General features: G+C 36.9%; 1 protein-coding gene across 12 annotated transcripts in view; it reads left to right on the top strand.

Moving 5' to 3' along the window:
- The window catches only part of patj (PATJ crumbs cell polarity complex component), a 128723-nt gene that overhangs the window by 104134 nt on the left and 11368 nt on the right, over positions 1-13221 (top strand). For all 12 annotated transcript variants that reach the window (XM_067396064.1, XM_067396060.1, XM_067396063.1 and 9 more), the window contains 9 exons: positions 301-373; positions 970-1071; positions 2199-2285; positions 2863-2931; positions 6348-6474; positions 6755-6861; positions 8356-8439; positions 9276-9469; positions 10206-10353. In XM_067396064.1, the coding sequence (XP_067252165.1) occupies positions 301-373; positions 970-1071; positions 2199-2285; positions 2863-2931; positions 6348-6474; positions 6755-6861; positions 8356-8439; positions 9276-9469; positions 10206-10353 (991 nt within the window). The remainder of the gene's footprint in view (positions 1-300; positions 374-969; positions 1072-2198; positions 2286-2862; positions 2932-6347; positions 6475-6754; positions 6862-8355; positions 8440-9275; positions 9470-10205; positions 10354-13221) is intronic.

Below are 13221 nucleotides of genomic sequence, written 5' to 3'. Positions count from 1 at the left end.
CTGGACTTAAGATGCTGAAAATTCAGCTTTGCATCACAGGAATAAATTACATTTTAAAATATATTCAAATAGAAACAGTTATTTTAAATTATAATTATAATTCACAATATTACTGTTTTTACTGTATTTTTGATTAAATAAATGCAGTCTTGCTGAGCAGACAAAACATCTTTTAATAACATTTAAAAATTGTAATGTTTCCAAACACATTATATATTTAATTTTATTTTATGAATATTTTTGTAAACTAATGTTTACCTTTAAGAATTAACTGACATGTGAACTGATGTCTGTTAATAGGAATGAAGATGCTCTCAATCAAATGGCTGTCGCTCCTTTTCCTTCCCAGCCTTCCTCATTCTACTCCAGTGAGGTACAATACATTATAAATAGTCACCTGTTAAACATGTCTTTTGCTTAGGCTTGTTCCCTAATGGAACAGAACTAATTTTCTCATTTATTTAGATATTCAGTGTCTCTAAAACCTGCAGACAGTTCCTTAAATAGTTATAAAATGGCTTTGAAGTTCCTTTGACTCATCTCACAATTTTAGATTATTGGATGTCCTTGATGTAGGCAAGATCTAAAACATTTGACATTGTTATTTTCAGTATTTGAAGATTATCTTCTTCTCTTCAAGTCTGTTTTTTTTTCGTCACCATGTTGACCACCATTAAAACTCATTTTTCCAAAATCATGATCCAAATAACATTGAATATGTACCATGATGTGCCACATTTTTGCATCAGGGTTTAAAAAAAAGAATATTAAAAACATTATAAATTAATACATTATTAAATTATTGAATTTAATATTAAAAATAAATATAGAGATCACATTTAATATTAATATATTTATATTGTTATATTAATATTCATATATGATAATGTCTTATATTTTTTATTTGTTAGTTAAATACTAAAAAATAGAATTATAGGAGTTCAACTGATTACAGAGCTCTTGTTTCAGATGCATCAAAATACTCCAGCAGTTCCAGTTCCAACAGAGAAGCCACTGTTACCCGAAAGCCTCCCTCTGAGCAGAAGCTCACCTGAACCACTTATAATCAAGGTGAGTCCTCGCCACATCAACACCCTCAACCTTTTATGTAAGGGTCAGAGGCCATGATACATGATACATTTTTATCAGATTTTTATATAATTATACAAATAATAATGATTATTATACATTAAAAATACTGTTACAGTGCCCATTATGCTTCCTAGTTTTGTTTTGGAGGTCGCCTATGGTTTACATTCATCCAAGGTCAAAAAAGACTTGAATTTTCTCATAATATACATTGCAGCATCACCTCTTTTCTCACAGTGCCTGAAACAGCTTTATAAAAGCTTTGGGCTCTCTAAATCCTTCCTTTCCGTGAGCCTGCTCTGCTCGGATTGGTCAGATGGCCCAGTCTGTTGTGATTGGTCTACTGCTTACAGCATGTGTCAGAAACGAAACACCCATTACCATAACTGAATTAGAGCTCCAGAGGCTTCCTCAGTGCTTGATACGCAGTGATCAACTACACACAGCTACAATAACAGTGTTTGAGGGCAGGTCAAAGTAGACGGGCAGCCAATGAAAAACATTTTGCAAAAATGTTTGTGCTGGAAGTAACACTGGAATTACTGACGACTCATTTCAGGCAGTACAAAACATTATATTCTTATTATATTCACAAACAGCTCAATTACACACTACATGAATGGTAATATCCACAGCATAATAGGGGTACTTTAAGTCAAATAGTGTCCAATAAAAATTTTAGTGAAGAAAAAGTCTTATAAAATAGGTTATTTCAGTATGCCATGCTTGTATGCTTGTAAGACAGTGTGTCTGACTTTACAACAGATATGATGCAAGAACGTGGCAACCTATTGCTATCATTATGAAAACAGTAATGACTGTTGACTCAGCGTTTTACGACTCTATTCCTTCTTTTTTATCCCCTCATTGTCAGTTTGAGTTTGAACCAGCTGTTGCAGACCTAAATGTGGATTTGTTCTGGTAAACAAACAGTTGAGACCGCCTTGCGGGCGCTTGGCTCTAAACAGCAGCTCATTGTCATCAGCTGCCTCTAGCCTAACTCTGTCCTAGATGGAGGTAGCGACTGCAGTTTTGACCTAGTTGAAGCTCTGTGGGGAGCATCTAGGCCTGATGCTTTATTTTACCTGTTTGCTTGACTCCTCATACAGGATCAACCCAGTCTGGCGCCGACCGTGAGCCCCATGCAGAGAGATCAGACGCTGAATAGTTTTAGAGATGGAGAGTCATCCTTAAAGGTGAGGAACAGTCTCAGCCAGATGTTCGGTATGGCATACTACCTTATTACTTGTACTATTTTTGCAAAACGTATACTGTGCTTGGTATACTGTATCCATTAAAAACCCAGATTTATTTCTGTTTTTGTTATAAATAAATTTATCATTTGTATTGTTTGTTTGTATTTATAATTGCATTTATATTCATACTTTTAGAATTTATATTATTTATTTATTACTTTGGTTTCAATTATTTAACAAAACAATTACTTTCATCATTAAATTAAATTACATTTTGAATGTCAGAACCCCTCTGTATTTATGGAAAATGGAGAAATGTAAAATGCACACATTTATTTCCAAGGTAACAGACAGGCACCACTCACTGAGTTAAACATGCAACATAGTGAAGTCATGAGAAAACAATGTAGCATACTGTGGTTTAAGAAATGTATTGTATCGCCACTAATGCATTTCCATCCTTTACTCATGAATCAAAAAGTGCCATTAATGTTTCATAATTGTTCCATTAAATTTAGCTTGTGTAGCCTTTTTGTACTGAGCAATAAAACTAATTAAGGTATATTAATCATTTCAGAAGCTGAAATCATCAGAGAAAATATTGGAGTCTCCAAGTGAACAGCCGCCCAAGCCTCATGTAGAACAGGTGTGTTTGTTTACTTACATGTGTGTGTTCGTTCGACACAATGAGTTGCAAATTGCAACTCATTTAACTTTTTTTCAAGTTAATATTGTATTTAACTTCCTTAAAGTCAACATTAATACATTAATTTTAAGTTCATGTTCATGTCGACTTTAACTGAGCTGCATGTACGTTGGTCCAGATTTTTATTTCTCTGAACGTAGTGGTGCATAGTAACAAAGTACAAATACTTATTTGTAAATATTTGTGGCCCTGGACCACAAAACCAGTCATAAGGGTAAATTTTTTTAAATTGAGATGTATACGTCATCTGAATAAATAAGCTTTCCATTGATGTATGGTTTGTTAGGATAGGATAATATTTGGTTGAGATATTTGAAAATCTGGAATCTGAGGGTGCAAAAAAAATCTAAATATTGAGAAAATCGCCTTTAAAGTTGTCCAAATGAAGTCCTTACCAATGCATATCCACTCACAAAAATATATATATTTTTAATACATATTTGCGGTAGGAAATTTACAAAATATCTTCATGGAACATGAACATGGAACATTTACTTAATTTCCTAATGATTTTTGGCATAAAAGAAAAATCTATTATTTTGACCCATACAATGTATTGTTGGCTATTGCTACAAATACAGGTGCTGGTCATATAATTAGAATATCAAAATGTTGATTTATTTCACTAATTCCATTCAAAAAGTGAAACTTGTATATTATATTCATTCATTACACACAGACTGATATATTTCAGAGGTTTATTTCTTTTAATTTTGAGGATTATAACTGACAACTGAGGAAAATCCCAAATTCATTATCTCAGAAAATTAGAATATTACTTAAGACCAATTAATTTTTAGAAATCTTGGCCAACTGAAAAGTATGAACATGAAAAGTATGAGCATGTACAGCACTCAGTACTTAGTTGGGGCTCCTTTAGCCTGAATTACTGCAGCAATGCAGCGTGGCATGGAGTCGATCAGTCTGTGGCACTGCTCAGGTGTTATGAGAGCTCAGGTTGCTCTGATAGTGGCCTTCAGCTCTTCTGCATTGTTGGGTCTGGCTTATCACATCTTCCCCTTCACAATACCCCAGAGATTTTCTATGGGGTTAAGCTCAGGCGAGTTTGCTGGCCAATTAAGAACAGGGATACCATGGTCCCTAAACAAGGTACTGGTAGCTTTGGCACTGTGTGCAGGTGCCAATCCTGTTGGAAAATGAAATCTGCATCTCCATAAAGTTGGTCAGCAGCAGGAAGCATGAAGTGCTCTAAAACTTCCTGGTATACGGCTGCGTTGACCTTGGACCTCAGAAAACACAGCGGACCAACACCAGCAGATGACATGGCACCCCAAACCATCACTGACTGTGGAAACTTTACACTGGACCTCAAGCAACATGGATTGTGTGCCTCTCCTCTCTTCCTCCAGACTCCGGGACCCTGATTTCCAAAGGAAATGCAAAATTTACTTTCATCAGAGAACATAACTTTGGACCACTCAGCAGCAGTCCAGTCCTTTTTGTCTTTAGCCCAGGCGAGACGCTTCTGATGCTGTCTATTATTCAAGAGTGGCTTGACATGTGACAGCTGAAACCCATGTCTTACATACGTCTGTGCGTAGTGGTTCTTGAAGCACTGACTCCAGCTGCAGTCCACTCTTTATGAATCTCCCCCACATTTTTGAATGGGTTTTGTTTCACAATCCTCTCCAGGGTGCGGTTATCCCTATTGCTTGTACACTTTTTTTTTTCTACCACATCTTTTCCTTCCCTTCGCCTCTCTATTAATGTGCTTGGACACAGAGCTCTGTGAACAGCCAGCCTCTTTTGCGATGACCTTTTGTGTCTTGCCCTCCTTGTGTAAGGTGTCAATGGTCGTCTTTTGGACAACTGTCAAGTCAGTAGTCTTCATCTAATTATATGACCAGCACCTGTATACCCGTGGTCCAGGGTCACATTTGTACTTTACTTGTTTATAAATATTTTGTTGACTTCTACTACTACGTATTAAAGAGAAATTTGATACTTTTACTCCGATACATTTGTCCAGACCCTTTTGTTACATTTGCAGCTGCAAGGTGCAAAAAATAATGGAAAGCAGTTGTGGCGACCAGGGCGGGCGAGAGCCGTGAGGGAACGGCGCGAGGCCGGTGGCGCGAGTGTTAATGAGCTTCACCTGGGAGGCGCACCGGCCTTGAGTCCCTCACAGAGGAGCGACTACAGTGAAGGACGAGAGAGGACCAGGCCTGGATATTATTTTATGTTTTATTATGTTTGTGTGGCCGGCACGCCTCGCAGGTGACGCTCATTATCACTCGCGTCACCGGCCTTGCGCCGTTCCCTCACGGCTCTCGCCCGCCCTGCTCGTCACAGCAGTCTTTGCTGATCAGTCATAGCGATATCCAGTTCTCAAATTAATCTTTTGATCAGTTCTGTTCCTTTGAATTTGTCAAACTGGTTCGCGAAGAGATGTGAATGATTAATTTCGCTCATCACAAATCTAAATGTTGAGAAGCACAAGCACACAGAACAATTTGTAACGGCTCTCCACTGGATCTAAATTGAATATGCTATTTATGTAAGTTTTAATCTGTGTTTATCTGTGTGATAAGATATGTGAGCGAACTCTCCCGTCGGTGGTAGTGATGATAAAGATGAAAAGCTTGTTCTTCTATGTATACATGTAGACTGACATCTTTGACTGTTGCTCCTCCTATATTTCCACCGTCCTGCATCTTGTGTTTTTAAAAGACCAGACATGTCTGAGTGAATTCATCTTACTGCAGTTTTATCTCTAGATAGTTTGCTTTATTTTGTTGTTTTATGGATCACAGTGCATTTGTAGTAGGACACTCTCATTTGAATCATTCAGTTCTTGAGTTAAAGAGATAGTTTACCCCAAAATTCTGTTATATACTTACCATCATGTTAATCCCAACATGTATGCATTTCTTTAGTGATATAAAGAAGAAGAAATTCATACAGGTTTGGAACAACATGAGGGTCAGTAAAGGATATAATTTAATTTTTTTGTGTGTGGACGATCTCTTTAATAACTCTTACAAACCCTAACACAATTTCAGTTAGGCTGCCATCATTTCAATCACCTGTGGCATTATTTATAAAATGTACCTGTACTTTTAATACTTAAATACGTTTAATATCAGTTACTTTAATACTTAAGTATTTTTCTTATGAGCAAATTTTACTTTTACTCAAGTCAATTTCCATAACGGTATCTGTACTTTTACTTGAGTAAGACGATAGGATACTTTATACAACACTGTCTAAACAGGTGCCAAGACATTAAAGCTCTGCCCAGACAAAACATGGCAGCTTTGTTAGAAACAGAGACACAGAGGTTAAACTGTTTACTGTGTTCCTGCTGACTCGTCCTTGTCCTGGACCGTCCTCAGATCACCAGTCTTCCAAAAATCCAGAGGAATTCCACCAAGCCCTCAGCAGGTTCTCTGGAGGTCACCTCCTTGGGATCATCCGCGCCAGTCTCCGGCACCAGCCCCGACTTTGAGTACTGCAGCAAAGGTGAAACACACGAATAGTACTGAAAACATGTTATGTTGTTAGTTAAATTTTCATGTTTTTATACACTTTTTGCGCTGCAATCTGTGGTGCCCAAATGCATGTTAAATTCAAGTTGAAATGAAAGAAACAGCACTGCCGTGTGGATTCGCCTCAGCCTCTTTGAACACTGACAGTTGTTTTTTCCAAAGAAGAATTGATTTTCTGTTTTGCTCTGAGCGTTTTATTAAAGCACACAACATGAAAGAGTTGCATCATCTTTATCTCTCTTTCTCTGTTTCAGACCCTGCTACATGTCCCATAGTTCCAGGACAAGAGACGGTTATCGAGATTTCTAAAGGCCGGTCTGGACTGGGTCTTAGTATAGTCGGCGGCAAAGATACCCAGCTGGTACGGTATAAGTAGTAAAATGTTTAAAACGCTTTTGAAATATAAAGTTTTTGTTTTGTGTGTGTGCTTTGCTTTTTATTTATTTATTTATTTATTTATTTATTTTTTGTGCATCTTTTTGTCTTTTGTATTTTAGTTTTTTCTATTTTGTTTCCTTTTGTATTTGTTTTGTTTTTGTTTTGTCTTTTGTATTTTTGTTTTTTTGTTTATACTTGTTTTCTTTTTATCCTTTTGTTTTTCTGTTTTGTTTTGTTTTTTGTCTTGTTTTTGTATTTGATTTTAGTTTTTCTGTATTTTTTGTTTAAAATTTCTGTTTAGTTTTTTCTGTCTAATGTAAAAAAGCGACTGAAATTGCATATAGCAGCTTTAATTGAAGGACATGCATCAAGAGATCATTTTAATGTCAGTTTGTCAAAATCAATCTGACATCAAAATTTGACCATTTTTATTGTTTATTTTTACATACATTTGGAGCTGTATGCCCAGGATGCCTTGTTCAAAAATTGCTTGACTAAAATGCACCGGTATTGAACAATGCAGAATGCAGGCGTCTCAAGACACATTTTCATGGTCCAGGCTTTTCACCTGTTATCCTTACAGAAAACTAGCTGAAAATACCAGTAACAATTAGATTTTGATAGTTTTGCTAGGTAGTTATTTGATAGAATGATGCATTTGCTACGTATTGTCAGCGTATGTTCATATAGAAAACAAAAATGCATTCATGCATACATACCCTAAATGATGTGTTCATTGGTTAGTTCAGCTGCCGATACAGCTGTGTGCAGGCACAGCTTCCATGTGGGCTTGGTCAAAGTATCAGGAGTGTGTGTGTTTGTGACAGGACTCCTCTCCGGTGAGCCGCAGGGCTGCATCAGAATAGGCAGGTTATAGCGGGATCTTTTTGTCTGTCCTGACTTTCTCTGCCAGGCTGCAGAGATGAGCAGCGCCTCTGGCTTTTATCAGCGCACTGCCACATCGCCATCATAATTCTGCAGCACTCCTGCACTGTGGGCTAGTTTAGCTGTCAAAGGCTTCTATGAAGTCAACAAAACTAACCCTCAGGCCCCACAGGTTTTCAGCAGTGTGTGTTTTTATATAAAAGGATTTTATAGGTGATGGGGAACAGAATTTGCACGCCCTCATGTCGCTCCATAACATACCACTTTTTTTCTACTGTGGAGATGTTTTCAAAAATTTGCTGGTTGCTCTTTTCCATTCAATTACAATAGATAGTGACTGAAGCTTTCAAGCTTCAAAAAAAAAAAAAAAGTACCATAAAAGAGATCCATATGACACATATTACAATTCTTCTGAATTTTGTGCAGTGAACAGACCAAATTTTTTTTACTGCCAAAAATGTTAGTATATTAGTGATATATAAGAAATATTAGTGATAATATTCCCCCTCCAGTGAGCTGTGAACTGGCCCTTTAAGAAAGATATTTGTTACCATATTCCTCATCTTCACACATATTTCTCTCATCTTTTCAGGATGCCATAGTGATTCATGAAGTGTATGAGGAGGGGGCGGCAGCACGGGACGGTCGACTCTGGGCCGGAGATCAGATTCTCGAGGTTTGTTTATGCTAGCTAGAGCATGTTGCAAGGTTGTCAAGCGGGACGCCCCTTTGTAATGACACTGACAGCTGTTCTGCCTTGAGCAAACTGGAAATTTGATGTTGGTTTGAGGCTTGGTGTTATTGTGAATAATAAGAATATAAGAGGGATGAGACTAGGAGTGTTTGCAATAATTAGATCTGAGCAGTAGTTCTCTGTGCTTAACTTAGATAATAGCGCCATCTTCTGGGCATAGAGTAGCGTAGAACACACAGCTATACTAAGTATTATTTTAAATGTTATTTTGTAGTATTATTTATATAGGCTACTTTTATTAATATTTTGAATTAGCTTTCATTTTTATATTTTCAGTTTTCATTTTAATTTAATGTAATTTTAAAATAATCATATACATATATAAATAATATATTAAATAATTATATTAGTAATTTTAAAAGTAATTTTAGTACTTCAACTTAAACATTTATTTCAGTTACTTGCCAACGCAACATTTGTAATTGAAGGGTTTTTAACGTTTTTTTTTTTTTATCTGATATTTATATTTTATTTTATTTCAGCTTTATTTCAATTACCAAATCTGATTTTTAAAAGTTTTAATTTTTGCAATTTTACAGTAACAATATTGCTCAGAGCATACTGTACACAATACTGTATTCCACAATGCAGTGTGCTCAACTTTGACCTTCCATTTTTGTATGATGAATGAACCAGAAATAATATCAGCCATGATTTCTAACTCTTTCTTTCTCATTATTTGATCGGACTGCCAATGTTAAAGGGTTTTAACATTTTTTTTTTAATAATATAATATAATAATATGTGGCCCCCTGCAGGTAAATGGAGTGGACCTGCGCAGCGTCGCTCATGAAGATGCAATAGCTGCTCTACGGCAAACACCGGCAAAAGTGCGGTTGACTGTCCTGCGTGACGAGGCACAGTACAGGGACGAGGAAAACCTTGACGTGATTCAGGTTGAACTTCAAAAGAGAACCGGCCGTGGCCTGGGCCTGAGCATCGTCGGGAAGAGGTGAGGATGCACGTGTTTTTCTTATGAGGAGAACAGGAAATAACAATAATGAAAATGAAATAAAGATGTAAGATGAATTAATAAAATAAAATGCATGGTAAAATAATAATATTAAAATAAAATAATACAATGCACAAGACAATAATAATTTTCAATAATAAAACAAAATGCACAATATTATAATGGTCAAATAATATAATAAAATGCACAATACAATAATAATTTTCAAATAAAATAATAGAATGAAATGCACAATACAATAATAATTTTTAAAAAATGAAACAAAATGCACGATGCAATAATTTTATAATAATACAATACAATGCATCATATTACATGACAAAAAATATGTATATTTTGGTCACAAATGAATAATTTGTTTCCACAACTTACTAATACATCAACATGTTTTACTAATTTGTTCCCTCGTTTTAAGTAAATCATGCACACAATATAATAATTTGTTCCCTAGTTTAGTAAATCGTGGCCATATCATTTAAAATGAGGGAACAAATTAGTTCAGCATGGCCACGGTTTATTAAAATGAGGGAGTGAATTAATAAATCTTGGGAGCGAATTCTTAATTTGTGGCTACGATATATATTTTTGTCTGCATGTCATGTGCAGGGCTCCATACAATACAGTAATAACTTTAAAAAAAAGAAAATAATGAAACAACATTTTCTTCAAGAGTGGGTATCTCCTTAACTTCCTCTTTCTCCTTTTCTCTCTCCAGAAATGGTAAGGGTGTGTTCATCTCTGATGTGGTGAAGGGTGGAGCGGCAGATCTGGATGGCAGACTGATGCAGGGTGATCAGATCCTGTCTGTGGATGGAGAGGACATGAGACAGGCCTCACAGGAGACCGTCGCCGCCATTCTCAAGGTGAGCTCTGCCTGAATCCTAAAAAAAAAAGCCCTGCTTACAACACGTTCCAAAACCAGATTACATGAGCAGATTTAGTTGGAGCAGCAGCTGCGGGATGCTGCCACTAGGTGCCACTGCGCAGGTCCACTCCATTTACCTGCAGGGGGTGCTATTTGATTGTGTATTTGAAGGTCGTTGAGGTCTGCTCTGTATAAACAATGTATGAATTCTTATTTAAACACCGAATTTTACATATCTTACAGTTATAATGATCAGGGTAGGCACCATATTTAATTATATTCAAACAAATTAAAGGCTATGATGGATATATAGTCTTACAGGTCATATTAAATGTGGCATCTACCCCACCCATTTCATTTGTTTAGATGTGGTTCAGATGCATAATCAGACTAAAACACATTTCATTCAACGGTTTTTGGTCATCTCCAGATTTTTTTTTTAGTTTAAGCAGTAGCATCAGATCAGTTTATGACCGTTTTTGCTATGGTCAGCATATCAGCTTTCCTCAACAATGTGCTTGAAAGTGATATTCAACAATAGCCAAGCCTCTCTGTAAGTTTTGAGACATTGAAATTAAAGTAACAGCCAACACTTAAGGGCCTTTAACTTGGTTCACTTCAGCGTTCCCCAGTGATTTGTACTGATGGAATCCATCATCAAGCTACAGCATTATCCAAACTGCAAAAAAAAAAAAAAAAGACAAAATGCTGATAATAATTTTTCCCACACAAAATGCAAAAAAAATAAAATAAAAGCGCCACTTATTTTATGTGAACATCTCAAATTGTACAACGAAACACACACACACACACATAATAATATATAATATGTAATATATATACACTGCCCTCCTAAAGTTTGGAAACACCCTAAAAAAAGTGGGGTTTTGAAAGATATTGGCATGAATCTTTTTTTAATTTGTGATAATTTTGCACTGATAAGGGACAACACAAACTATGAAAACATATTTTATTATATAAACAGTTTATACATTAAAAAGTTTTTTCGATTCATCAAAATATGCACCATTAGCAGCTATCTGACCTAAACTGGGTTCTATTTGGTTCATTGTATTCTAAACTTCATTGCCAATCAATTGTTGAAGCTATTAAGGTGTGCTGACCCAAAAATGTTTTACAAACCTGGGCCAAGTTTAAACCATCAACCAGGCATCACAGCTGGCAAAGGGGCATGTCTGACTTTGACATGTATATATTGCCATTATTATGTAATCAAAATGAAAATTATTATTGCTGATCTTCAATGACAATGTCAAGTTACTGTAATGTACTTGCACCAAAAAATAAGGATTTATGCTGATATCGTCCAAAACCACATTTTGCCAGGGGTGTTTCCAAACTTTTGGAGGGCAGTGTGTATATAAATATGTGTATATATAGTGGGTACGGAAAGTATTCAGACCCCCTTAAATTTTTCACTCTTTGTTATATTGCAGCCATTTGCTAAAATCATTTGTTCATTATTTTATTTCCTCATTAATGTACACACAGCACCCCATATTGACAGAAAAACACAGAATTGTTGACATTTTTGCAGATTTGTTAAAAAAGAAAAACTGAAATATCACATGGTGCTAAGTATTCAGACCCTTTGCGGTGACACTCATATATTTGTCCATTTCTGTTGTCCATTTCTTCTGATCATCCTTGAGATGGTTCTACACCTTCATTTGAGTCCAGCTGTGTTTGATTATACTGATTGGACTTGATTAGGAAAGCCACACACCTGTCTATATAAGACCTTACAGCTCACAGTGCATGTCAGAGCAAATGAGAATCATGAGGTCAAAGGAACTGCCTGAAGAGCTCAGAGACAGAATTGTGGCAAGGCACAGATCTGGCCAAGGTTACAAAAAAAATTCTGCTGCACTTAAGGTTCCTAAGAGCACAGTGGCCTCCATAATCCCTAAATGGAAGACGTTTGGGACGACCAGAACCCTTCCTAGAGCTGTCCGTCCAGCCAAACTGAGCTATCGGGGGAGAAGAGCCTTGGTGAGAGAGGTAAAGAAGAACCCAAAGATCACTGTGGCTGAGCTCCAGAGATGCAGTCGGGAGATGGGAGAAAATTGTAGAAAGTCAACCATCACTGCAGCCCTCCACCAGTCGGGGCTTTATGGCAGAGTGGCCCGACGGAAGCCTCTCCTCAGTGCAAGACACATGAAAGCCCGCATGGAGTTTGCCAAGATGGTGAGAAATAAGATTCTCTGGTCTGATGAGACCAAGATAGAACTTTTTGGCCTTAATTCTAAGCAGTATGTGTGGAGAAAACCAGCCACTGCTCATCACCTGTCCAATACAGTCCCAACAGTGAAGCATGGTGGTGGCAGCATCATGCTGTGGGGGTGTTTTTCAGCTGCAGGGACAGGACGACTGGTTGCAATCGAGGGAAAGATGAATGCGGCCAAGTACAGGGATATCCTGGACGAAAACCTTCTCCAGAGTGCTCAGGATCTCAGACTGGGCCGAAGGTTTACCTTCCAACAAGACAATGACCCTAAGCACACAGCTAAAATAATGAAGGAGTGGCTTCACAACAACTCCGTGACTGTTCTTGAATGGCCCAGCCAGAGCCCTGACTTAAACCCAATTGAGCATCTCTGGAGAGACCTAAAAATGGCTGTCCACCAACGTTTACCATCCAACTTGTTGCATCTTTCCCAAAAAGACTCATGGCTGTATTAGATCAAAAGGGTGCTTCTACTAAATACTGAGCAAAGGGTCTGAATGCTTAGGACCATGTGATATTTCAGTTTTTCTTTTTTAATAAATCTGCAAAAATGTCAACAATTCTGTGTTTTTCTGTCAATATGGGGTGCTGTGTGTACATTAATGAGGAAATAAAAAA

This window comes from Chanodichthys erythropterus, chromosome 10 (genome assembly GCF_024489055.1).
Source record: "Chanodichthys erythropterus isolate Z2021 chromosome 10, ASM2448905v1, whole genome shotgun sequence".
Lineage (NCBI taxonomy): Eukaryota > Metazoa > Chordata > Actinopteri > Cypriniformes > Xenocyprididae > Chanodichthys > Chanodichthys erythropterus.
This window is presented reverse-complemented; position numbering and strand designations above follow the sequence as displayed.